We start from the raw sequence: 26,884 nt of genomic DNA on the forward strand, positions 1-26,884 counted from the left end.
AACATCCATCCTTGATCTCAGCCACTGGAGTAGCTAGGATTACAGGCATGAGCCATGGGCACCTGGGTAAAATTAAAATATTCTTGTTACTATTTCTGGATAGATAACTCACACAGGCCAACAAACAGAAAACCCACACCCTCCCACCCATCCCCTAATGATCCCGTGGCCCCTTTGCTCATAGACATTTCATGTTACAACTGCCAGGAACCTTCCCATACCGTTGGATACAGTGGAACTTAGATGATTGAATCTCATTTTCCTGTTTCTTCCAAGTGAAGATGATGGCAGTTGGGTTTTGGGGATGATGCTTTCTGGGGAAGATGGTTCTGGAAAACAGCACCATCTTGCCTCACCCAAGGCTTAGATGGGAGCCGGGTTTTATTGCAGTCAGGGAAGAACCTGGCCTGGATAGTGGGCACTCCATAGTGTTCTACTCATTGAACAACTTCTGTGTGTTGTGCCAGACCGAGGTGTACGTGGGGTGGGGGAGTAGACCGGGGGGGGGGGGGGAGGGGGGGAGGTCTGTGAGGGATTGTTAGGACTATGGTGGGGAGAGTGGGAATCTAGGTTAAGCAGACCATTATTAAAGTCACACATAAGACTGTGAATAGGGAGGTTTTAAGAAGAACATTCTAGATTATCTAGTCCAGTATTCAGATGGGCTCAGATGGGTCTGAAAGGCTGGGAAGAGGCTTTCTTCCTATTAAAATGTTGGCTAACAGTGGAGTTAAGAGCCTTCCTTTCTCTTTCTATTTAAAAAAATTTTTTTTGCTGGTCGTGGGCCTTGAACTCAGGGCATGGGCACTGTCCCTGCGCCTCTGTGTTCAAGGCTAGTGCTCTGCCACTTGAGCCACAGTGCCACTTCCGGCTTTTTCTGCTTATGTGGTACTGAGGAATTGAACCCAGGGCTTCATGCATGTGAGGCAAGCCCTCTACCACTAAGCCACATTCCCTGCCTCCTATTTCTTTTTAATGGCTTTTTTTTTTTTAAAAAAAAAAAAAGATGAATTCTCAGTATAATTTAATTTGATCCTTGTGATAACCCTGTCATTATAACATTAGGTTATCTCTAATCCGAGCTGTTTCTGTTTGCTTGCTGGTACTGGATATTGGCAACTTAAGTGTCATTACAGCTGCTAGTACATACTGTAACTGGGTAGATCATAGCACACCGCAGTTTTGATCTGTAATCCTGAAAAATCTGTAGAAAGCCAAAGATTTAGCTAGATGCTGTGTTAGCCCAAGCTGCTGGGGAATGTGAGGCGGGAACATGGCTTGAGCCCAGTTCAAGGCCAGCCTGGGCAAACAGTGAGACCCTCTCTTAATAAAACAAGTAAACCCTGTTCAAAACTGAAGATTTAAAATGACAGCTATAAGCATTTGAAAACTATTTGTGCTACATCTTTGTTAGGTAGCCAGCAAACATCATCCTGACCCCCCAATTGCTTGAGTGCTATCTTCATACTTTTTTTTTTTTTGTTGGTCATGGGGCTTGAATTCTGGGCCTGGATGCTGTCCCTCAGCTCTTCAGCTCAAGGCTAGCACTCTACCACTTGAGCCACAGCGCCACTTCTTGCCTTTCTGTTTATGTGGTGCTGAGGAATTGAACCTGGACCTCATGCATGCCAGGCAAGCACTCTACCATTGAGCCACCTTCCCAGCCCTAGACTTTTTAAAACATCTTTTATCTCTTAAACAGTTTCCACAAATTCTCTTTAAGTGCCTGGAATGTGTCTACTTAGGAAATGATGCTGCTGCATTATGTTTTCTTACTGAAAAGTGTGTGTATGTTTTTTTTTTAACAGGCAATTTGTAAACAGTGAAGAGAAATTTTTAAGGTCACTTTTGACTTTCCAAGACTGCGCGTGCGATCGGAAGCTGAGGTGACAGGAGATGGCCTCCCCCTCCTTCATCATGCTTTTTGCCCTGATGAGCTCCTGTGTGGCCACTGCAGGTAATTTGCATAATAAAAGCCATGGATACATTTTTCTTCACTCTAGAAGGATTTAGGTTCTGTGATGCTTCATGCAAAACTTGAATGTGGACGATCTTTAGGCAGATACAATCTTGGATTACTGTGCAGATGCATACCTTTGTGGTATATTTCACCAGGCTGGGTGTAGGCATTCTAATATCAGATGCACAGAAACCCAGCTCACTGATATTGAGTCAGGTTGGAGTCAAATATGCTGATTTTAAATCCCACTTAATTTTGGTACCTGTATAGAGTAGATGCAAGATAATATTCTTGTCCTTAAATAAGAATTCATGGAAGAATCCTTTTTGTGTTTTCATCTGCTACAGAATAAGTAAGTCTTTTAGATAGAGGTAATGCTCTTAGGGCTTTTAAGGAAGTGTTTATTTCAGATATTTTGTTTATTTGTATTTATTATGCTGGTTATGGGGCTTGGACTCACGGCCTGGGCACTGTCCCTGAACTTTGTGCTCAAGGTTAGTGTTCTATCACTGGAGCCACAGCTCCATTTCCAGCTTTTTTGGTGGTTAATTGGTGATATGAGTCTCATTGACTTTCCTGCCCCAGTTGGCTTCAAACCTTGATCCTTAGCTCTCAGCCTCCAGAATAGCTAGGAATACAGATGTGAGCCACCAGCTCCCACCTCAGATATGTAATATGTAGCATTTATTTATTTATTTATTTATTCATTTATTTATTGATTGGTCGTGGGGCTTGAACTCTGGGCCTGGGCACTGTCCCTCAGCTCTTCAACTCAAGGCAAGTGCTCTATCACTTGAGCCAGAGCATCACTTCCAATATGTAGCTTTTTAAAAAGTAGAGGAAGGAGCTTAGTGGTAGGACACATGTCTAGCACCATGAGGCCTCTGGGCTGCATCCACAGCACTGGAAAAAGTAAAGTAAACCAAGAAAAGTGGCTAAATGCCTTGTGCTTCCTAGAGGACATCAGATTGTGAGACGAGGGCTGTGAAGAATCGAATGACTAGTTTGGAGTATGGTTGATAAGTAATAGTATCAGATCTGCACACCAATGCCTTAGTGTTCTGTGTTGCGGTTGCTTGATATGCTTGGGAATGGGTTTACTCCTTTTTTTTTTTTTTTGGCTTGCTATAATCTGCTTTGTGTCTCTTCTATAAGGAGATACCTAAGAGTGGTGTGTTGGATCAGTTCTGGAGTCTGGCAGGCTCTTTGCTTCCGCTATTGACCTAAATAATTACCATTTATTGAGTGTGTACAGCAGGCAGCTACTGGGCTACATAATTATAGATTATAAAACCAAGAAAGGATATTCTTCTTAATAGTTCACATAATCAGGACTCTGAGTGGAGTATAATTATTTTGCCATTTTATAGGTGATAAAATGAGATCTGGTTAGATTAGGCAGTTTATTCAGTGTTACCGAGCTGGGAGACAGAAGAGCCAGAGTTTACAGCTCTGCCCTTAAGGGATGTGTCATATTGAAAAATGATCCCACCACGACGGCTCCCTCCTGTAGGCTCAGGCCAGGGGCTGTGTGAAGACATAGACAGAATGAGGGACCCCCAAAAGAAACTGCTTGGTGTGACTGGACAGTGGAATGCCAGTTTTCTCCCTACCCCAATTGCAGATAATTTTGATCAAGAAACTTGCTAACTTTGGTTTTTTGGCGGTTTTTGTTTTTGAATGCCAACGTGTGAACTTGAACTGCCCATTTTCTCTATAGCACTGTGTCAGCACTTTCATTTTGTCTCATTATTGAAGTAATTTGCCTTTTTTGTCTGTACATTAAAACAAATCTTAATTAAAAAGGAGAGGGGAGGGAAAGAGAGAGGGTGAGCTTGATGGAAATTTGTGGGTATGATGGTAAGGTATCTAATCACACCTGGGTGGAAGGGAGGCCTTCAGCTCTCATTAGTGCCTGGGTTCAGCTGAAAAACAGAAAGGGAGAAGAAGGAACTTGGTGGGAAAGTGGTGAGTTTGATGACTCTCTATAGCTTTGATGCTATTGATGGTGAGTCAGTTTTGCTTAAGACCTTTCTCTTTCAAGCCATGAGCCGGGGGGGAAGGGGGGGTGAGGGGGGGAGGGGGATATATATATATATATATACCCCCCTGTATATATATGTGTATGTATGTGTGTGTATAGTTGTACATAAATACTTGCGCAGATTCAAAGCTTTTTTGAGCTTTCATATTTATCTATTACTATTAATACTATTAATTTTTTGTAGTGCTGAGGATTGAATTCAGGGCCTTGAGCACACTAGGCAAGTGCTCTGTCAATGAGCAGTAGCCTCAGTACCTAATATTACTGACTGACAAACGGAATTTGATTTAAGTTTTCTCATTCAAATTGCTTAACCCAAATCACATTCCATTTATGGGTCTGATATATTCCATTTGGTTGTTCTTTGGTATCCCATAGCGAGTGCCCTTGGAAAACTTTGTGTAGACCTCTTAGGCCTTCAAGACACCATATTAAAGCTACCAGCCCCCTGGAGAGGAGAATTAAAGGCCTCCGAAGATCAGTCCTCCATAAGGGCAGTACAAATACTAGGGGAAAAAATGTTTTTTTTTGTTTTTTTTTTTGGTCCAGTCGTGGGGCCTGAACTCTGGGCCTGGGCACTGTCCCTCAGCTCTTCAGCTCAAGGCTAGCGCTGTACCACTTGAGCCACACCACCACTTCTGGCTTTTTTCTTTTTGCTTATGTGGTGCTGAGGAATCAAACCCAGGGCCTCATGCATGCAAGGCAAGTGCTCTACCACTGAGCCACCTTCCCAGCCCTAGGGGAAAAATGTTTTTAAAAACCTTATCTATAATCCTAGCTACTCAGGAGGTTGAGATCTGAGGATTGTGGTTCAAAGCTAGCTCTGGCAGGAAAGTCTAGAAAACTATCTCCAATGAGCCAACAAAAAGCTGGAAGTAGAGGTGTGGCTCAAGGGGTAGAGCCCCAGCCTGGAGAAAAAGTCAAGCTAGAGTGTGAGGCCCTGAGTTCAAGCCCTAGTACCAGTGTGTGCTTACACACACACACTTAGGGAGATGGTGGTGGTGAAAGGCCTCTTATTGATAAATGGCCAGGAGGCAAGCATAGTGTAACACATATAGAACCCCAGGATCCTACAGGTTGTGACCCAATGGGTGGGCTGGGTTGTTCATGAAAGTGATTCTTTCCTTCTCCCTTTGTCAGGGAGGATGAAGGCAGGCAGAAGGCAGCCATCCTCTTCCTCCCTTCTGTGGTCCTTGGCTGTTGGGTAGCACGGGAAGGGTTTTGTGCCTTGTGCTGCCTGCTGGCACCATCTTAGATCCTGTGACCCTCGAATGCAAGGAAAGAAGGACGTTTAGAAAAATAAACGTTTGCTCTTGCAGTTGTCAGACTCACTCAGTTTTCACTTGAAGGATGGTTCTACACATCTTTAAAAAATCTTAGCTGCTGCCTCTGAGGCTTGGCTGGGGTCAGGCAGGGCTGTGTTTCCAGGAGTCTTTATAATGAGAAAAAGTAGCATGAAAGGAAAACTCAGGGAAGTCAGTTGGGTTGGAAGGGAGTCTTGGCTGTGTCCCTCCGGCCCCTGTGCCAGGTTACTGAAGGTCTGCCGAGGTGAGTTCTGCAGAAAAAATGCCTTGGGCATCCATGCCAGAGACTGCATAGGACGCCTAGGTCTCTGGGCAGGCCCCATGTGCGCCCTGCCAGGAGCTGGCCTACAATCTGAGCACACAGGGCTATTGAGCAGACCGTTTTCTCATCTCTTCTGAATTTCCTGCAATTCCAGGTATAGGCCATAGGTCTAGGTATAGTTTGAGTTGCTTTCCTGTTAAGAAATCTCTGAAGTCTTGTGTGTTCAGGGGACAGTGAGCCAAGATAGTGGCTAAGTAATGGGACAAATGGCTAAGTGGAAAGGGACAAGCCGGCAACCTTGGGAAAGAGCCTACGCCGATAATCTGATCATAGTGTAATTAGTTTCAAAATGCTTTTTCTGCCTATTATTTCATTTGGTCCTCCCAACCGTCTTGGGAAGGCAGGTGTTATTTTCATCATTTCTAGATTGAGAGCAAGTGATAGAAGGTTATATAAGTGGAATAAATGTGGTAGAGGGTGAGAAAGAAAAGGTTAAAGCATCGGACATCAATGTACAGCCCTATAATGAGAAAGAAAGGAGCAGAGAGGCAGCGACTCCAGAGTTCATGCTTTCTTTTGTGCTGCCTGAAAGGATTTGAAACACTTAGAAGGTGTGTGTGTGTGTGTGTGTGTGTGTGTGTGTGTGTGTGTGTGTGTGTGTGCGTGCGCGCTGGTGTGTGTGTGTGTGTGTGTGTGCATGCGCGCTGGTGTGTGTGTGTGTGTGTGTGTGTGTGTGTGTGTGTGTGTGTGTGTGTGTGTGTGTGCGCGCGCATGCGCGCTTGCAACAGTCCTGGGGCTTGAAGTCAGGGCCTGGATGTTGTTTCTGATCTCCCACTTAAGCCACAGCTCCACCTCTGGCCTTTTTATAGTTAACTGAAGATAAAAGTTTCACAAATTTCCTGCCCAGGCTGGCTTTGAACCATGATCCTTAGACTTCAGCTCCTCCCCAAACCTTTAATCTTGTCAATAAACTTTGAGTAACCTACCAAGTGGCAGGTGTAGCGATGGGACAGGCCACGTTTCTAGTTTTGAACTGTTCCTCTGGTCTCCTTGCTGACTTCCTACTTCATTTCTATAAGGAGACTCTTGGCTCAAACTTAAAAATTGACATGATTTTTAGAAAGGAAAAAAACCCACCACATTTGTTTATAAATTTAGATGAGACAATAAGAAAATTTAACTGCTGTACCCGAGAAGTTGGATTTTAAAATAAATGAATTTATGTATTTGCTGTTGGATCATTTAAAAGATTTCCTTAGTTGCTTGTCAGATCTCATGCCTGTCAGCCCAGGGACCTCAAGCAACTAAGTACAACCTAGGGCTCGGCCCCAAGCCCCAGGTGGTGGAACATTCCATAAAAAATGCAACAATATTTCTTCTTATTGCCCCCTGCTAGCTTCTTCTCTCCCCTGCTCCCCAGGCTGCCCCAAAATATGTTTATCTTGTTGGCCACACATGTGGAATAGTCTGGAGTCCCGTGTGGCATAAGATACTGAAAAATAGAAAGATTCCCCACATGACTGAGGTCATGAGAATGAATGATCTTGGAACACGCCTGACTCTTTAATGGTAAGAAGGAAATTTGGAATGAGATTTATTATGGTACAATATATTTAGATACAGATATATGGAAAACTGCATATCTTTTTTGGTTTTTTTTTTTGTGTTGTTGTTGTGACTTGAACTCATAGCCTGGGTACTGTCCTTGAGCTCTTTTGCTCAAGGATAGTACTCTATTACTTTGAACCACAGCGCCATTTCTGATTTTCTGGTGGTTTATTGGAGATAAGAGTTTCATGAGGACTTTTCTGCCCGGACTGGCTTTGAACTGTAATCCTGAGCCTCTTGAGTAGCTAGGATTTTAGGTGTGAGCCTAGGCACCTGGCTACATCTTTTTTTTTTTTTTTTAATTCTTTTTTGTGGGGTAGGAGATGTGAATGAGAAGAAATACCAAACAGTTTCTACTCATTAGAATAAAACAAATGTCCTTAGAGGGATTGTGTAATTTGAGAGTCTTATTTTGTCCTGTACTGGGGCTTGAACTCAGAGTCTGGGCACTCTCCCTTAGCTTTTCATTCAAGGCTGGCACTCTACTACTTGAGCTACAGCTCTGCTTCCAGCTTTTTGGTGGTTCATTGGAGATAGGAGTCTCACAGACTTTTCTACTGGGATGGGTTTTGAACCACAATTCTTAGACCTCAGCCTTCTGAGTAGTTTGGATTACAGGCGTGAGCCACCAGTGTCCAACCAGGGTGTGGTATATTAGAGGACATTTCTGGGCCTTGATTCTGCAGTCTACCATCTTCACCAGCCCAGGATCAGCTGCAAGGACCGCTCCTCTGCCTGCCACTGGCTTGGTCTCAGCCTGGGGCCTGGCAGGCAGGCGCTGGGGAATTTTACATCTTCTGTGCCTGCCAAACTTAATTAGCTCTAGAATCTGCTATCAAAGGCTATCTGGCAGAGTTTCATTAATGATAGGGGTGAATTCAAAAGCACTAATTAATTGTGTTAGATTATTTGTAAAGCCCTTGCTAAAAAACCTAATGCCTGTAGGAGAAAGTTGGCAGAGTGTTTGTATGGAGATTAGCGTGGACCTCACGGGGTTCAATTGACTTTTGGAATTGGGCCAAGAGGGGGGTTGCTTTGCCCTATTATTCTCTAAAATGCTAGTTTATTGCTCCAGGCTCTGGGCTGATAGAATAGAGTGGATCCCTGCAGACTTAGAGAGCCTGAAGCGCAACTTCAGGACATTTTGTGTGGTATTTTTTTTTCCTGTAAGAGAAACACAACCACTTAATGTTCATTAGCTAAATAAATACATCCCAAGGGCCCCATCTTAGAGAGGAGAGAGGTCTAGTTTATTGTGAAAGAATTAAGGTTTGAAGTGTTAAATGTCAAAGCACCAGCATCAGGCCTCTAAAAGGCTTTTACTTTTATTTTTTTTTCCTCTTAAAATAAAAAGGAGCCAGGCATCAGTTGGTCATGCCTGTAATCCTAGCTGCTCAGGAAGCTGAGATCTGAAGGTTGCAGTTTGAGACCAGGCAGGGCAAAAAAGTCTATGAGACTCTTATCTTCAAGAAACTACTCAGAAAAAGTTGAAAGTGGCACTGTGGCTCAAGTGGTAGAGCACTAGACCTGAGTTCAAGCCCCAGGACCTGGAAAAAAACAAAAAAAGAGTTCCTTGTGCCTAGGTGGGCCAGGAGCAAAAAGTGATTTTTTTCCCCCTCAACTGCTACTACATTTGGTAAACGGTTATTAAAAAGAGCTTTAATTTATTATAAATCCTTATTTTGGAAATCCCTCCAAAAATCAACCTCTGTACTTTCTCAATCTGATCTCAGTCTTCCAAAGCGTGTGTGTGTGTGTGTGTGTGTGTGTGTGTGTGTGTGTTCCTAGGTCAGTATTGGGGCTTGAATTCAGGGCCTGGGTGCTGTCCTTTAGCTTTTTCACTCATGGCTGGCACTCTGCCACTTCTGGCTTTTTGCTGGTTAAGAGTCTCACAGACTTTTCTAGCCATGCAGGCATCAAACTGTGATCTTCAGGTCTCAGCCTCCTGAGTAGCTAGTATTACAGGCCTAAGCCACCGGCACTGGCTCCCTAAAGCATTTAAAATATCTCCATTATTTTAAAGTATGTATACTGTATTGTAGAGTGTGTTTGCTCAGCTTATTTTGGTAGCATATACTAAATTCATTGAAATATTTGGATATAGAAAAATGATTAAAAAAAATCTTAGTTTGAAATCAAGCACACAGAAGTTGAAGTTCAGGACATAAGATCTGCATAAAAGGGAAGCACAACCTTGCATTATTTTGTTACATTTGATGTATTTTATGGGGTAATAGTATTGAGGATTAGCTCAGCCTGGAATTGTGGAAAAATAGTGTCAATCTCTGTGCCTTGAAATGAAGGAGATTTGAATTTAAGTCAAGCGCTAGTTTCTCTTGATGCTAAGGGCAATATGGACAATTGAAGAAGGAAAAAATAGAAGAGAGTGTCAGACTTATCTAAATGTCTGTCAAGTGTTACATAAATAAGAAAGCTATTTGAAAACATCCATGTAGAATATTCCAAGTCCTGAGTCTGGGCCTGCCTCCCACCCACAGGCTCCAGCATTCGTTCCCTCCACTCCCCGTCCGTAAGTAGTTATGGACAAACCCCAGACCAAATCTCACTTTATTAACATGATTCAGAAGAAAAGAATGCTAATGAAAAATTTCAGAGGACTGCACTGAGGCGCTGTGATATTGTCAGATCTTTCTGACCTTAAGAGAGGCCCAACAAAAATCTGTTACTTCTGTTTATTACTCAATCTGGAATCTATTGGGAAAACACAAAGTGAGTTCCTTCCGGGAGTGAGTGCTGGAGGAGGAATTTATTCCTGAGCACACAGCGGCCTCCATGTTTATTCTATGTGAGGCTGGCTGTCCTGAAACCCTGGGCAGCCTCAGCCAGCAGGCCTGCAGTGCTAGCTTTGAACTTGTAACTCTGCTCTAGAGACAACCCCCAGCCAACTTGACAGAGTTGATAAGATTGAAACTCTCAGTGCCATGAGGGATCATGAAAGGTATTTTCAAACTTGGTAGCAAAAACTCTGAATTAATAAATGATTATGATTTTGTGTATGCACATGTGTGTGTGGGGGGGGGTATGGTGTGCTGGGGATTAAACCTAGGGCTTCACTCATGCTAAGCATTTTCTTTACCACTGTTACACTTCTAGTTCTTAGTAGTTGATTGTTACTGTTTTTTTTTTTTTTTTGGTGCTTACAAATATGAGCACTATTTATATTTATTTATATATATTTCTTTCTTAGACACATCTGTTTCTTAGACTTTGGTTCAAGAACCTATTTCAGAGCTCTAATTCTTAAAACTACTCTTCATTAATAATGAGAATCGATGCATCCTATGTTCCTCTCAGGTGTGCCTCCTTTGTCACAGGTGGCTAAGGTCAGTGGCTTCAGTAACTTATTGGCCCAATGGTTTTGCTCTAAGTTGCTCAAGGCTCAGTGTGTACTACAAGGAATATGTTCTTTGATTGAACATATTTTATATGCTCAGGACTAATGTTGAGCGGGAGACAGTCATAGCATTTCTTTACGGTAGTGAAATGGACATCCTTGTTCATTTGGATTAATAGTTAAGAGTCAGAAACAGTCAGTTGCAGAGCCCAGAATGGTATGTTGTCAAGTCCTTGAATTTTTCCACCAAAATTTTTGCTGGAACACAGGCATTTAAATGAGGCTTCTTTTGGAATTTGTAATGAAAGGTTTTTCTGTTTGTTTAGATTTTACCCTTCAAGTGTGAGTAACATCTGAGGACTTTATCAAGGTGAGCAATGACTGTGTTATACTGTCTTACTTGTATTTATTTAAGAAAAGCAGTTTTTTTTGTCATAATGTCAAGATTGATCTTGACATATTAAAGTCACAGATGAACTCTAAACCAGTAGTTCTTCAAATTTTGGTCCAGAAACTGAAACTTTTTCATGGATGTGAGGTCAAACCATCCTTGTAGCAATGTTCAGCTGTCATTTTTGTTGTGCCAGCCTTGCACTGAAGAGCTGTTGGATGGATGAGTGCTGGCCTCAGCAGCAGGAATCAGGAATGAGCTTTCCTGCCACATAGTTGCAGTAACACAATTGACAGTTTCATTAGGAATGTCCTTATTGAAGCTGTAAATGTCCCCAAAGTCCATGTCTGTTTATATTTTGTATAAAGCACTTTTCTATTAATATGGTGATTGTCTTGAGGAAAGGTACATGTGTGGTTTTTGAATTGTATGCTGAACCTGTGTTTCGTGGAGTGCCATTTTACTTGAAGGAAAAGTGGACAGACACATAATGGCTATATGGCTATGTTAAATTTGGTTTTTGGCAGGCTTTTTTTTCCTTTTGACAAAGTACAAAGTGAACCCATTACTTCAAGAAAAACATCTGACTGAATTTGTTGCCAGTGATTTAAAAAAAAATCTTGTTTTTTCAAAATAAATGAAACTTTTGGAAACCGTTTTCTCCATCAGCATGACTCTGGCAGTTTCTCAGTTAGTGAAATGCTTTTCTGATGAGATCAATGGTGATACTACTCACAGATGTGGTTTTTGATATTGTACAATGAAACGTCTTATTTGTTATATTTTTGTAACTCAATGTTTTTGTTTTCCCAGTGGCCACTGCATGATGATACAAAATCATGTAGGGGCAAAGGATTTGACATTCTGAGAATATAAGGTAGAGCAATTTGTTTTTGAAAAACTTTAATTTAGCCGGGCGCCGGTAGCTCAGGCCTATAATCCTAGCTACAGAGGAAGCTGAGATTTGAGGATCATGGTTCAAAGCCAGCCTGGGCAGAAAAGTCCATGAGACTCTTTATCTCCAATTAATCACTAGAAAACTAGAAGTGGTACTGTGGCTCAAGCGGTAGAGTGCTTCTTTGAGCAGAAGAGCGCAGGGACAGCACCCAGGCCCAGAGTTCAAGCCCCACGACCAACAAAAAAAAAAAAAGAAAAAGAAAAGAAAAATTTTCTTTTATTGATGGCTTATTCCATGAATAAGCGTTTTTTTCTCTTTATCACTTAAGCTCCTTGCCTTACATTATAGCCATGGAGAAAATGATCAAAACTGAGAAATTAATCTTGGTACAGAATTACTAACTAAAATATCGAATGCATTTAGAGTTTCTAGCTTTTCTAATGTTCTTTCTCTGTTCCAGGTCTGTTTCCAGGGGTTTGTCTGATATTGTCTCATGGCTAATCTTTAAGTTATGTATTATTGACAAGGATGCCACAGAGATAGCATACTCTTGGCAAGGCATGAAATCCAGAGTACTATACATTGGGTAGGACTTAGTACCCGTAGAATACTGTTCTTCCAGAAGCCTCTCTCTCTCTCTTTTTTTTTTTTGTCAGTCTGCCTGGGCACTGTCCCTGTACTCTTCAGCTCAAGGCAAGCACTCTACCACTTCAGCCACAGCGCCACATCCAGTTTTCTAGGGGTTTATTGGAGATGAGAGTCTCATGGACTTTCCTGCCCGGGGTTGGCTTTGAACCATGATCCTCAGATCTCAGCCTCCTGAGTAGCTAGGATTATAGGCATGAACTACCAGCACCCGGCTCCAGAAGCCTCTCTTTAAGTTAATCATTAAAAAAAATTGAAATCATTCCGTGTTTTGGGAGAAAGTAAAGAATTTTAAGTGTCCTATGCTGTGGAGAATTTATTTATTTAGATGCTGTATATTTAACAAACTTCAAGAAGAAACTGTTCATTGAATTGAGACATAGCATATCTTTTTTAATATGACTTTTTATTATTACAAAAGTGATGAACAGGGCTGGGAAGGTGGCTCAGTAGTAGAGTGCTTGCCTTGCATGCATGAGGCCCTGGGTTTGATTCCTCAGCACCACATAAGCAAAAAGAAAAAAAGCCGGAAGTGGCGCTGTGGCTCAAGTGGTAGAGTGCGAGCCTTGAGCTTGAAGAGCTGAGGGACAGCGCCCAGGCCCAGAGTTCAGGCCCCATGACTGGACCCCCCCCCAAAAAAAGTGATGAACAAAGGGGTTACAGTTTCATAAGTCAAGTAATAAGTACATTTCTTTTTGGACAATATCATTCTTTCCCTCATTTCCAGTTTTTCCCTCACATCCCCCACTCACAAGTTGTATAGTTCATTTTCAACATAGTTTAGTTATGCTGTTGTACCATAATATTAAAGAGGAAATAGTCAGGTATTGGGGCTCATGCCTATAATCTAGCTCCTCAGGAGGATGAGATCTGAAAATCATGGTTCAGAGCCAACCCAGGTAGGACAATCTGTGAGACTCCTATCTTCAATTAACCACCAAAAAAGCAGAAGTGGTGCTGTGGCTTATAGTGGTAGAGTGCTGGTCTTAAGCAAAAAAGCTCAGGGACAGAGCCTGGGCCCTGATTTCAAGCCCTATAACCAACAACAACAACAATAAAAAAAAAATAAAGAGAAAATAGCTACAGATATAGATTATTAAGACTTGTTCTTTCCAATTGCTTACAGCTCTCCATATCTATCATCTCTGAGGAATCATGCCTAATATCTAAAATGCTCAAAAAAATTGTAGTTTTACTGAACATGTACATACCTTTTCCTTCTTACGAAGCGGTTGCATTGTTAGACATTATAAGTAATAGAGATAATTTAAAGTATCTGAGAAAAGGTACATAGGTTCTATATAAAGGGCTTGAGAATCCACAGATTTTGGTATCCAAGCAGTCCTGGAATCAATCACCAGAAGATACCTAGGGACAACTGTGTCTGTGTGAGGCCAAATTTCTTGGTGTCCTTCAACCAGAACAATGTCTCTTAACAAATTGAATACAGAAGTAGATCTGAAAACCCAGCTGTCTTTTGTTAAGCCAGACATTAAAGAGATTTGTAAGGATGTAAAACAGCACTGCTCCTCTCAGTAAATTATGCTGTGTTTCAGAAAATAGTTATTTTTCATGAGAGGTGCCACACTGTTTATGTTACCATGCGATGAGTTTTTTTTCTTTGGGGGGGGGGGAGGTGATGATTGTTGATTTTGAATGGATTAATGAATACTTCAAGAATTTCTTAGCTTTAATTTCTATTGATACATAAAACACATAAACAAGTGTCTTTGGAGTGGTGATTTTTTTTTTTTTGACACAGGCCTTGCTATGTTGCTCAGGGGGTCATTGAAGTATTGGGATCAAGTAATCCTTTCTTGAGGAGCTGGTATTACCATAATTCATCACCATGCCCAGCCAGCTTTTTAAAATATATCTCCATATCTATCTATCTATCTATCTATCTATCCATCTATCTATCTATCTATCTATCTATCTATCTATCTATCTATCTATCTATCTATCTATCTATCTATCTATCTATCTCCACTTATTGGTGATACTGGGGTTGGAACTCATGGTCTTATGCTTGCTAAGCAGGTGCTCTACTACTTGACCCATTTCCCCAGTTTTCTTATTGCTTTATTTTTTAGACAGGCTCTTGTACTTTTGCTTTGGGCCAGCCTAGACCATGATTCTACTACTTCTGCCCCTGACATAGCTGAGTTGAGATTATAGACACAAGCCACTGTGCCTGGCATTCTTAGTAATTTTAAAGCTGAAAAGGATCTTAAGACCACTTTGATTCGAGTTTTGCTTTCTGACCAATACAGAAAACTTTAGCAGTAGAGATTTTTTTCTTTGGATCCCAATGGAAATTGAATGAAGAATTTCCCAAAAGGTGCCTTTGCCCCAGGGTAAAAAAAAAATTACTGAGCCTCTGTATGTCAGATTACTCAAATGGCAGAGAGATCAAGTTGGCTCATAGGATGCCCTCCTTTCCCCTCCAAAGTTTTCACAGCTCAAATGGCTGTCTTGCCATGATGGGTTGTACAGAAAAATGTAGCAATCTCCTGACCATGGTGTGTGCAAGGTTAGAAGAGAAAAAGGGTCAATATCATCCTAGTTGAGAGGCCCTGGCTCTGACCTTTAGGGCCAGTGAAATGGTTTCCTTCACAGTTTCCTTACAAAAATAGATATTTTAATTATTATTGGATCTTTGCTGTTATTTGGACCTTTGTTTTGAGAATATTGCTGCTTTTTGTCAACACATATATATTACAAAAGCACTTGATTTCTAGATTTTTTTTGCCACAGTAGTGTGTGTATGTGTGTGTGTGTGTGTGTGTGTATGAAATTCTTCCATGTAAATATTTATGTTATACATAAATCTTTTTCTTCTAAGTCTTCTAAAGTTGTTAATGGACTCTTTCATTTTGGGTTTGAGGTGAGGTCTTAACACATTGTCCAAGCTAGCCTTGAACTTGTGATCTTTCTGCCTCAGCTGGATTAATGGCTCTTTTCTCTCTCTCTCTCTCTCTCTCTCTCTTTCTCTTTCTTTCTTTCTTTTTCTTTTGTTGTTCTACTGGGGCTTGAACTTAGAGCCTTAAGCTTTCAGCCACTTTTTTTTTTAATGCTCAAGGTTAGAGTTCTACCACTTGAACCACACTTCCTTCCAGTTCTGGCTTTTTGCTGATTAATTAGAGATTAGAGTTGCATGAATTTTCCTGACTGGGCTGGCTTTGAACTTTCATCCTCACATCTCAGCCTTCTGAGTAGCTAGCATTACTGGCATGATTCAACAGCTAGTGAGTTTTTAACATAGCACTGACATCTGAGCTGAAGCAAACTCAGCTCATGTAGCCGTTATATACTTATATTTCATCTTCATGAAGTTAAGTATTTTTGTATTTTTTAAACAGTTGATAACTAGGAGTTATTATTATTTAGAAGTCATTCATATTTATAGGCACAGAATATTTTATAATGCAGCTTTGATATATTAAGACTCCTACATATGGACTAACATTTTTCTCTTGTAGTTTAAATGGAAGAAGAGTTCTATTTTCTTTTTCAGTGCTGGTAATGGAACCTGAGGCCTCACATTTTAGGCATATGCTCTGGCACTAAACTAGTCCCCAACTTAATAAGTTAGTTTTTTAAATGAAGGAACAAAGAGAGGGGAGCCAAGGTATATTGTCTTATTAAGCAGCACTCCAAGTCAGTTTTAAAACAGAATCCAAGCTTCCCATAAAGTGAGTTTTATAATGGAAACTGCCACAGCTGAGGGCCAGCTCTGTCATAATCACCATTTGGGCATCTCTGATATTTAGCCTAAATATAAATATCTGATGTGGCATGAGTTTGTTATACTGTCAGAGGAAAATGTTGCAACTGATTTTTGAGCCAGATTATTGCAGGGTTTAAGCTACTTCTTGGGCCTTTGGTTTGGAAATGGATTTCAAGTTTTCCAAGAGCTACAATTTAGTAAATTATAGTAAAGTAAGTTTAGGATGTCTTATTGTATCTAGAATGGGTGGTCATCTTACATCTTTATGTTTTAGAATGTATTTTTTAATTGTCATATAAAGATGATGTACAGAGGGGTTACAGTTACGTAAGTTGAGTATAGGATTTTTTTTTTTTTTTTTTTTGCCTGTCTTGGGGCTTGAACTCTGGGTCTGGGCATGTTATCCCTGCGCTTCTTTTGCTCAAGGCTAGCACTCTACCACTTGAGCTACAGTGCCATTTCCGGCTTTTTCTGAGTAGTTACTGGAGAAAAGAGTCTCATGGGCTTTCCTACCTGGGCTGGCTTCAATCTGTGATCCTCAGAGTTCAGCCTCCTGAGTAGCTAGGATTACAGGCAGGAGCCCCCAGCACCCAGCTTAGGATTTTTAAAAAATGATGCTTATGTAACTCAATCTAAGAGGAAAATGCTTAGTGGAACATAGTACTGGAGCCCTGATGTGAGAGCAAGATGCTTACAGACGTAGCCCAGCCCTGCAACTGAGTAGTTATGTAACTGCCATTTGCTTCAGTTCCCCTCCATAAAGTGGGGATAACAACAGTGCCCATCTCAGTGCATTGGCTTGAAGATTTAATGAGATAGTACTGTGTATTAAGTGTTCAAAGCCCTACCTGGACTTATTGGACCCTCACTATTTGTGCTTTTACAGTTTCCGCTGAGTTAATGTGTGGCATGTTTTAGGTTGTCTCTTTCTTCATTGCACCTGAATTTTTATTCATTCACAACATTATCTTCTAGTAATGTTTCAGGAGAAGTTACATCTGGAAGATTTTTATATTCATAAGGGTCTTCAGTAGAGTTGTAGTGGTATGTTGGCATTTAAAGAATCTTTAGAGATTATCTGAGCCATCTCAGCCTAATAGACAAATCATCTTTCTAATATCCTGTTGACTGAGTCCCCAGTCTTTGCCTAAGTTAAAAAAAAAACAACAACGAAAAATCTCTGACTCAGGAAATTCTTTGGCTGTGTTGCAGTTCACCTCCACTCCTAACCTGTAGTTCTGCCTTGAAAAATGACCTAGAATTTAGCTGACAGGTGTAAACCACCCGAATGTTGGCAGTGCACAAGTGTGTCCTAGACAATTGAGTTGTGTAAAAGTGACTAGAAGACTTCTGTCAAAATTGAGGGAGCCTCTAAGGGCTTTGCTCCCTGTTGGACAAAAGTAGCAAGGTTTGCAATTCTTAGTTCCAGCTGAGTTTGGAAACACAAATGACATTGAGATTTGTCCCCTGGAGCCTGTGATAAGGCAGTGTGCCAGAGAGGGCCTATTCTCTGCTCTATGCATCTTTCCCTGGAGGTGGAATGTATTCATCTTACCCTTTCTGTGACAAATACCTGAGAAAGGCAAATAGAATGAGTAAAGAATTACTTTGCCTCATAGATTCAGAGGGTTGCCTCCATGATGGCTTGGGTTTACACACTCAGGTAAAACATCATGGTGGTAGAAGTTATTCATCTCATGGAGGACAGGAAGCAGTAAAGGAGGCAGGGTGGGGCTGACACTCCTGTCCCCCTAGTAATCTACTTCCTTCAGCTAGATTCCACCTCCTAAAGTTTTCAGAACATCCTAGAATAGCACCACCAGTTAGGTGGTGAACCAAGTGTTCGTATTTAAGTTATACCATTAGACTTCTTTGGCTTTAACAATTCAACCTTGCAGTCATGTTTATTTTCACCTGCTTAGGACAGAAGCTCCATAGAAGTAGAGGTGAGGTTGCATTGGAGGTTATCTTGTTCATTGTCCTTTCTCTAGCAGCCCCAAGAACATTGACATACAATGTTCAAATGATAAAAGTCAAGATTGACCTATTCTCAAAATGTAGATATATCTTCAGATTGACACAAGAAAATAAACACTCTCTTCTCCTGCATGTCATAATCCATTCTTCAGTCCTAAACTTTGATCAGGAGACGTGTCTAATTATTTGCACCTGTTAGATTCATTCAGGGGAAAAAAAGGTCCCCTTTCTCTCTTGATAAGTGAGGTTTTCTAGAGAGGAAAAGTTGCTAATTTTATCAGGAGTTAGGAATATGCCATCCCATGAGAACTAGGTTTTTAAATAAGCTCTATTGGATAGTAGCTTCCAACTGCAGTGGAGACAATGTGTTACATGAGCTTAGCTTGCCTCAGTGTTAAAGAAGCAAGTTTGCTGTAAAGCCATCAAAACATTACAGTGTAGAAGAAAAAAGAATGTGGCCAGAATTCCAACGTAAAGTGTCCAAATAGTTCCTTTTCCTGGAAGCTTTAAACATTTTCCTAGGGAATTTGCAAAGATTGCCTGACATTGTAGAAAATATAGGTCAGAGTAAAATGACAAGCCGAGAATTTTGAGATCATTAAGGAAACATGAGCTTGCCTTTTGTTTTGGAGTTTGTATCACTTTAAAATGCTGGTGGCTGAGCTTTCTTTGTAATGAGAACATATATCCAGGCAGGGCTCATTGGGGGTACTGCTTGGGTTATATTGACTTGCCATTTTCTCTGGAAGAAACACCCTTTGATTTGGGAATCTTGAAGTCTTGGTCTGCTTTGTAATTCAGGGTCTTCTCTTGCTTTTGAAGCCTGACTTGGCTCTGTCAGAACTATGATTTTGAGTGTGTTACTTATATTACACAGCTGCAGGGTTTATTTATTTTTAATATCTGTAAAAAGTGATCCATATGGCCGAGGACATAGCTAAAGTGGTAAACTGCATGGTACGAGGCCCCTGGTTCCACTCCCATACAGCAAGAAGAAAAAACAGGGAGACCATATATAACTCAAGGGTGTTATAAGGAACATACATACTACCTCTGTGGATAAGAACATTATTCCTACTGGGCCTGTAATCCTAGCTACTCAGGAGGCTGAGATCTGAGGATCACGGTTCAAAGCCAGCTCTGGCAGGAAAGTCTGTGAGACTCTTTATCTCCAATAAAGCACTAGAAAACTGGAAATGGTGCTATGGCTCAAGTGATAGAGCGCTTGCCTTGAGCTAAAGAGCTGAGGGGCAGCACCCAGGTCCAGAGTTCAAGCCCCACGACTGACTAAAAAAAAAAGAAAAGAACATTTCTGTTGAGCTGGGTGCTTGTGGCTCCAACTGTAATCCTAGCTACACAGGAGGCAAAGATCTGAGGTTCAAAGCCAATCTAGGCAAGAAAATCCTGTGAGACTTTACTCCCAATTAGCCAGCAAAAGCCAGAATTAGAGCTGTGTTTTAAGTGGTAAGAGCACCAGCCTTGAGCAAAAAAGATAAGTGAGAATATGAGTTCAAGCCCCTGTCCTGCCCCACCAAAAAAAGACTTATTATTACAGTCAGATGTGGTTATTTTATTGGAATGAAATTGGAGAAAAGCTAAAATAACCTTAGCAAATTTAGAAATCCTTACACAAATTGAGAGGGCAGTGAGTCTCCCCCCCCCCCCCGCCCCCCCCCCCCAATATGGACAGGTGACTTAGTAGTTGCAAAGTTCTTTTCATCTTGGGGAACTAGTTGTGTTTCAGGGTCACTTCTTTAGAGGGTATGGCATTCATTTCTAGGGTGTTCCACTACTCACAAATGAGGAGTACACTGTGAGAAGTTTAAATGCAGATTAGTTAACAAGTAAAACAGCTGAATTTTCTTTTTTTTAATAAATTTTTATTGTGAAAATACTGTACAGAGGGATTACAATCACATGAGCAAGGTATTTCTTATCAAGCATTGTTGCCTCCTCCTTTGTTTTTCCCCTACCATCCCTTCCCTCCCATCTCCACAACTACATCCCCGTCCCGCCCTCCAGCCTAAATTATAAAGTTCATTTTTTGACGAAGCATCTTGTACATCTCATTGTTGCCATGGGTCAACCTGTATCCCTATTTAAACAATTTATTTTTTCCCTTCCATTCCCCAAATTATACCAACATCAAATACAGTGAAAACAGGGGTTATATCGTGGGAGAGGGACATATAAAGCAACAAAAAATCATGTGGTACCTTATAAATACATTAGAAACAGTAGCAAGAAAGAAAAAAAAAACACTTGTGTCCTTATCTTGGGGTTCATTTCAGTTAACATCATCTTATCTGACCTTTTTTGCTTGCCTCAGATATATGCTAGTTATTGCAATTGTGGGACCTATGTTTCTTTGTGACTGGCTTACTACTGAATTTTCTAAGCTATTCTTTTCCTTGGAATTTTAACTTCATTGAGTTTCTGACACAGAGTAGAAAGGAGCTACATTATTCAATTTACAGCAAGGAAAAAAGGTAATACAGGAAGAAAGCTTAGGAGTTTTAAGGTGGAAAAATCCATATTTTAGATGGTCTCTGTCAGTCAGGTTCGATGCAGATTGTTTTATTACTTCATATAGAGAACAGGGCAAAGTTTATACATGCTCTTCTTCCTGCTTAAAATATCCTTACTAGCCCTTAGGTTATAACAGAACTTACGTTTCAAAAATAGAAGTAATTGTGGCATGTTTTGATGTTCAGCAGGCAAAGGAAACACATTAATTTGTGTAAACAGAGGTTAATTCAGCCTCTTTGAAGTCTCAAATTATTGAACTTATTTCCCCCATGGACAAACTTCTTAACTGCTTAGTTTCCTTATGGCCTGTAGTGAAATTCAGTGAAGGATAGGGCAAAGCATCTGTTATGTAAAACATTTTGGTCCTGTTGGCAAGGCCTGTCTGACCCTTCATTTTCAGTCTTACCTTGGAGTTACACTGAACAATGAGAGAATTTTCCTGTCCTTTCCTTTTTATAGGGCTTGAAATGGTCCTTCATTGATAATGTCAGAAACATATGCTTCGGGGAATAGTAAGCCCATTGGTCTCCAAAAGTGGCCTCAGAGCCAAAGACTATTCATTGTGCTCATGTTGTTATTTGGGGTTGGGTCTGAGGCTCTGTGGAGGTGAGATTACATCCGAGTCTTTCCCTTAAGCCTCCTCAAGGGCATTCGCTTTATAGTGTGATCTCTCCGTTTTTCTAGTTTTGGCTCAAAAGCATGGCCTGGAGTACATCTGCGCTGCTGCTCACTAGTTCTTCGCACGTGGACACAGCTAAGGCAGATGGCAGGAGGTGTGTGTGTGTAGTTCCACACACGGGCGTGTCCGGCAGCTGCTCAATTTGTGTTACAGGTCAAGCAGATGTAGTGGGCTTTGGATGTGGTTGCCTGGGAAAGTGGAGACTCATAGTGATGGTTGCTAGTCCAGAAAGTCCTTTGTGAGTCTAGGTCAGGAGTTCTTACCTGCCGAATGGGAGGACTGATGTGAGGGGGTGGGAGGGAGAGGGGCTCCTGAGCAGGGGCAAAGGGAGAAGGGGTGTGATTGGCACCTGTGATGGAGAAGTGTCTTGGCTCAGTTCTTCCCCTGTGTCCTCCTTGTGCTGTGTCCTCTCTGGGATCTGGGTCCTGGCCCCTGGTTTTTCCTCAGGGGCCTGGGCTCCTGGATGAAGTATCAGCGGTGTGAGGTCCTGGAGCTTCTGGTTGCCACAGTTCCCAAGTGGCACAGCAACAGACTGCGGAACCCAAGCAAAGCTCCGAGTGACCTCTGCTATTTAGCTGCTGTGCACAGCAGCGGTCACTATGGTAACTGTTCTGTTTACAGAAATGAATGAGGACCTCGAGCCTGGGGCATCCACACCATGGACAGAGCCCCCAGGGGAAATGGACTGCCTGCCAGATTGCCAGGGCTAAACCAAAACAAAGTCATACCACACAGAAGGAGCTGCAAGTAATCTGCCCTCGGGGGCGAGCAGAGCCTGCCAGAGGCAGCTTGTGACTTCAGAGAAAGACGGAGGCCTTTAAGGAAGCGGGAGAGCCACGTGTGAGACTGTCCCGTTAGAACAGAGCTTTGCCTGCAACAACCACATTTGGACTTCGTCCTCTGTGGGTCCCTTCTTTTCTAGTGATGGTTATTTTTTGTGCTCCAAGGGCCCTTGGTGATTTCAGCTCATCTGTGGGAAGTGATGAGCCTTGAGTATTTTTTTTGTTGTTGTTGTTGTTGTTGGTTGTGAGTCTTGAACTCAGGGCCTGGGCACTGTCTCTGAGCTTTTTCTCTCAAGGCTAGTGCTCTACCGCTTTGAGCCACAACTCCACTTCTGGTTTTCTGGTGGTTCATTGGAAATGAGAATCTCACAGACCTTCCTGCCCAGGCTGGTTTTGAACCGTGATCCCCAGATCTCAGCCTCCTCAGGAGCTGGGATTACAGGCGTGAGCCAACTAGTGTCTGGCTCCATGAGAATCTTTATACATAGCTTGAAGTGCTGATCCTCCTGTGAGGGTTTGATCATGTTCTGGGTGCTTCTGGATGTTTCCTGACTGAGCCCTTTGGGCATCCACATCCTCGGTCCTCACCTGGGAACTTCACCGGACTAGAGCAAGTGCTTGGGGTTTCTGATGCCATTCCAGGAGCCTCCTGGCCCACAGCATGCCCATGTCTGTCCATCTGTTGGGGCAGTGACTGAGGAGTCCCTTGGAGGTGGAAGTGTTGGGGAAGTTGAGAGGGCTGGCATTGCTGATTTGCCAACAGAACAGGTTCTCAGGAACATGAGCCAGAGAAAGAAGGCCTCCCCTTGTGCACGTGAAAATTAGTCATGACAGTGGAACTGACAGCACCCATTTACTGCATTTGGGGACATTAAAAGCTCCTTACCTGCCCACTCTGCTCTACCAGAGTTCAAAGAGCTGGGGTGGAGGTGTGTATGGCTATTGGATACAACTACAGTGATAGAAGTGAGTTTAAAGCAGCATTCCTTTCTAGAAGAATTCAGGCCTGCCTTTACCTAAGCAGCCCTTTATCCAAGCCTGATGTTACCGTGTGCCGTGGGCTTGACTGGTACTGCCTCTCACGAGGGTGACCCATCCAGAAGGAACGACTCATCCTGGGGAACAGGAGTGAAGGGAAGTTCTCTTATCTATCCACCCCTTAGAGCCTTGTGCTGTTGCCATGGTGACCACCATTGCTTCCCAATCATTCCTTGGGAACTTTCCTGTTGACACAGCGAACTCAATTAGCTTGAGTTTTCCTTTAATGCTAGACTTAAGTTAAAGTATAACCTCAAGGGTCCCAGTTAGTTTCCACTCATTTCAGTGCTCACCATTTGTACACAAGGCCATGAGTTTGACATTTCCTTCCTGTCTTGGCTGAGGTCACCTGTGTAAAATGTGTGTGCCAAGGTTACTTAATGAAGCCAAAATACTGGTGGGGGTGGAGATGAGGGGGAGAGTTGATTGGTTACATTTGAAGGTTCATCTTGATTGTGAATCTTGTCTTGGTATGAATGACTTGGCCTCATGATATTTGTGTGTGTGTGTGTATGTGTGCGTGTGCGTGCGCGCCACTCTTGGGGCTTGAACTCAAGGCCTGGGCACTGTCCCTAAGCTTTCTCTGTTCAAGGCTGTTGCTCTACCACTTGATTCATAGCTCCATGTCTAGCCTTTTGGTGGTCAACTGAAGATAAAAGCCTCACTGATTTTCCTGCCTGGACTGGCTGGCCTCATGCTCATGGTAATGAGGGAAAGAAGTGAACGTTTCTAGGTTTTATTCTACAGCTATCCTGACATTCCAGGCTCTGGGGGAGGGATGAGGAAGAGGATTGGGGTGAGCTGAGAAGCCTGTACCCTGGAGCCACGGAGCCCTAGATTGCAAGTGCCATTCTGGGCAGTGTGCAGCAGAACTGTTTACCTGGGATCCGTTCACAATTAGCAGGAAGGTTAATAACAGGGCAGTGGGAGTCAGGCCTGCACTGGCCATGGCTACTTTGCGTTCTGGATGAGGGTCAGAGAAACTGAAGAGATTTATTCATTCAGTGAGCAGGGAGGGACAGCAGCCTTCTCCAAGTCAGCTCGTTTTCAGCTTTTTGATGACCTGCACTGTTATTGTTATTAATAAGTTGGCTAAAAAAGTGACCCTAGGAGAGTCAAGGCTTTGTTCGCCATCCACACTCAGATGTTTTCTCCTCACGTCTATAAACATTTATCAAGCTCCTACTGTGTACCTGGAGCTGTTCTCCCAGCCTGAAGGCTTAGTCGATGAATTATGTCACCAGGCATGCATACAAAGAAGGCTTCAGAAGAGGCGGCTAATTGGGAGTCCTGTGTGTCTCTTTTTTTCCAATCCTTCAAACCAGGGTCAGGAAGTAGCAGGCAGTTTAAAGCTGTTTTAGTTTGGTAATAGTTTCAGAAAAGGTTTGGAGCGGGCAGTTGAACCTGTTGAGACTAAGAAACTTTGGGGATTACTGCTAGAGTTGTCTTATTCCTACCAGCCCAGGGAGTCTGTCCACATTCCCACTGATAATGGTCATGTTTAACTGTCTTGTCAGTAAGTTAGCGATGTGAGCTGAGAATAGAATGGAGAACCATTCCATGTGCACACCCCACATGGCTCTGCCTGCCATTTGTTGCTATGATGCTTAGCGGCAAACACTAACCGTGTGCCTGGCTTGCACCTACGGGATCTCCAGTCCTATTCAATGCCTAGGGCATTGAATATGTTGGAACTCTGAGGCGTGGGGAGAGGCTGGTGAGATTGGTGAGATGTCTTAGCTTGAATCAGTGAAGGGAACTGTTCCCGAGAGGATTCTTATTTAGGTAAAGTGGTTCTGTTGTATTCTGCTTTTATAAATATTTAGAGTTGGCCAGGTGCCGGTGGCTCATGCCTGTAATCCTTGCTTACTTAGGAAGCTAAGATCTGAGGATTGAGGTTCAAAGCCAGCCCAAGCAAGAAAGTTCTTAAGACTTTTATTTCCAGTTAACTACCAAAAAAGTTGGAAGTGGCAGTGTGGCTCAAATGGTAGAGCACCAGCCTTGAGCAAAACAGCCTACTAAGAGTATAAGGCCTTGAGTTCAAGTCCTAGTACTGGAAAAATATAAACAATGAAAAAGAAAATAACATGCTACATGCTTTTTTCTTTTTAAAATCAACTTTCTTGAAGTATAATTTACATAGATTAAAGTGTACACCTTGCATGCACATTTTGATGAGTTGTGAGGAATGCCTATGTCCAAATACCACCACTGCAATCAAGATCAAGAAAATGATCTATCATCCACCTCCTCCCTAATTTTCCAGTTCCCTTGCTGTTTACTTCCCAGTCCTGTGCATGGTCACTTCCTTTGTGATAGGTTAGCTTTGCTGTTCTGGGATTTTATGTACTCTTTGGTGTCTGGCTTCTTTTCAACAAAAATGTTTTTGGGACTCCACAGTCCGCCGGTGGCATGTATCAGTAATTTGTTATTTTTCAGTGCCAAGTATATTTTGTTGTATGGACATGTCCCAATTTGTTTACCCATTCACCTGATGTGGGATATGTGGGTTTGTTTCCTTGGACTCATATGTAGTTAAGGAGTCATGAACATTTGCAAACATGTCTTTTGTGTGAACATAGCTTCCCAGTTTTCTTAGGTAGTTGCTGGTAAAGAGTATGCTTGACTTCATAAGAGACTTCCACCAAGTTCTCCAAAGTAGACTTTCCTAGGTTGATAATTTATTTTAATGCCAATTCATCCTTTGCTGTCTTTTGTTTTAGGTAGCTTACACCAAATAAAAATCACCTCAGAACCAGGCATGGTAGGTAGTACATGCCTGTAATACTGGTCAGTCCTCAGGAGGCTGAGGCAGGAGGATTACAAGTTTGAAGTTAGTGTGGGCAATTTAGTGACATCTTGTTTTAAAATAAAGAAAGGACTGGGCTATTAGCTCAATGTTAGAGTGCTTGCCTAGAATGTGTGAAAACCTCGGGTTGATCTTGTGTACCACAAAGAAAAAAAGGAAAAGAAAAAGGTAGGGTAGAAATACCCAAGTTTATTAGAGGAGTGGAGAGAGAATGATGGGGGGGGGGTAGGGAGAAAGAGAGAGAGATGGGGGGAGCTTTTACTAGGGCAATTTGGAAAGAGTTATAAAGAATTGTGCCACAAAGATAGACTTAGACATGAAGAGATAGTATCAGCCTTTGGTTCTAGAAGGATTGGACTTACTCTTCTATCCTAAAAGATTGAGGAAACTGGCATGTGAAGCCTGACCTTTGGGAAGGTCACAAGCATTCAACTGTTTGCTATAGTCATCATGCTTTGCTACTATTGCAGGTGCCAGGAGATATTTTGGAATTTTTTCCATGGATATGTCTATACGTCTAACACCTCTCCAGATTTTCAAGTCCTTTAGACTGGAGGGAAAGGTCCCTGCACTGCCTTTCCCTCTTACCCACAGGGTGTGGCAGTAGTCTTAGAAGTCTCACCATTGCCAGTACCCTAGCTGCCTAGACACGCTGTTCCAGTGTTCATTTATTGTCTCCTCTAGTCCATGTTTGCTGACTATTAGCAGCTTTGAAGAGAATCAAATGGTAGGCCCTCCTTTTACAGATGAGTACTGATCTTGAAAACTAAGAATTGCCTCATTCATAATAGTGACAATACAAACTGTCATTTGCTGAGTGCTTAGTGTGGCTCCTGTTTGCAGAGTGTAGACAATCTCCATTTTGAGAAGAAA

The 26,884-nt window shown here is 42.1% G+C and overlaps 1 protein-coding gene across 1 annotated transcript in view; it reads left to right on the top strand.

The window, feature by feature from the left end:
- Tgfbr3 (transforming growth factor beta receptor 3) overlaps positions 1 to 26,884 on the top strand; it is a 170,606-nt gene that overhangs the window by 15,636 nt on the left and 128,086 nt on the right. Inside the window, exon 2 of the mRNA XM_042676890.1 lies at positions 1,809 to 1,957. Coding sequence (XP_042532824.1) covers positions 1,897 to 1,957 — 61 coding nt within the window. The 5' untranslated portion in view covers positions 1,809 to 1,896. The remainder of the gene's footprint in view (positions 1 to 1,808; positions 1,958 to 26,884) is intronic.

This window comes from Dipodomys spectabilis, unplaced genomic scaffold (genome assembly GCF_019054845.1).
Source record: "Dipodomys spectabilis isolate Male_0828 unplaced genomic scaffold, ASM1905484v1 ptg000002l, whole genome shotgun sequence".
Classification (NCBI taxonomy): Eukaryota; Metazoa; Chordata; class Mammalia; order Rodentia; family Heteromyidae; genus Dipodomys; species Dipodomys spectabilis.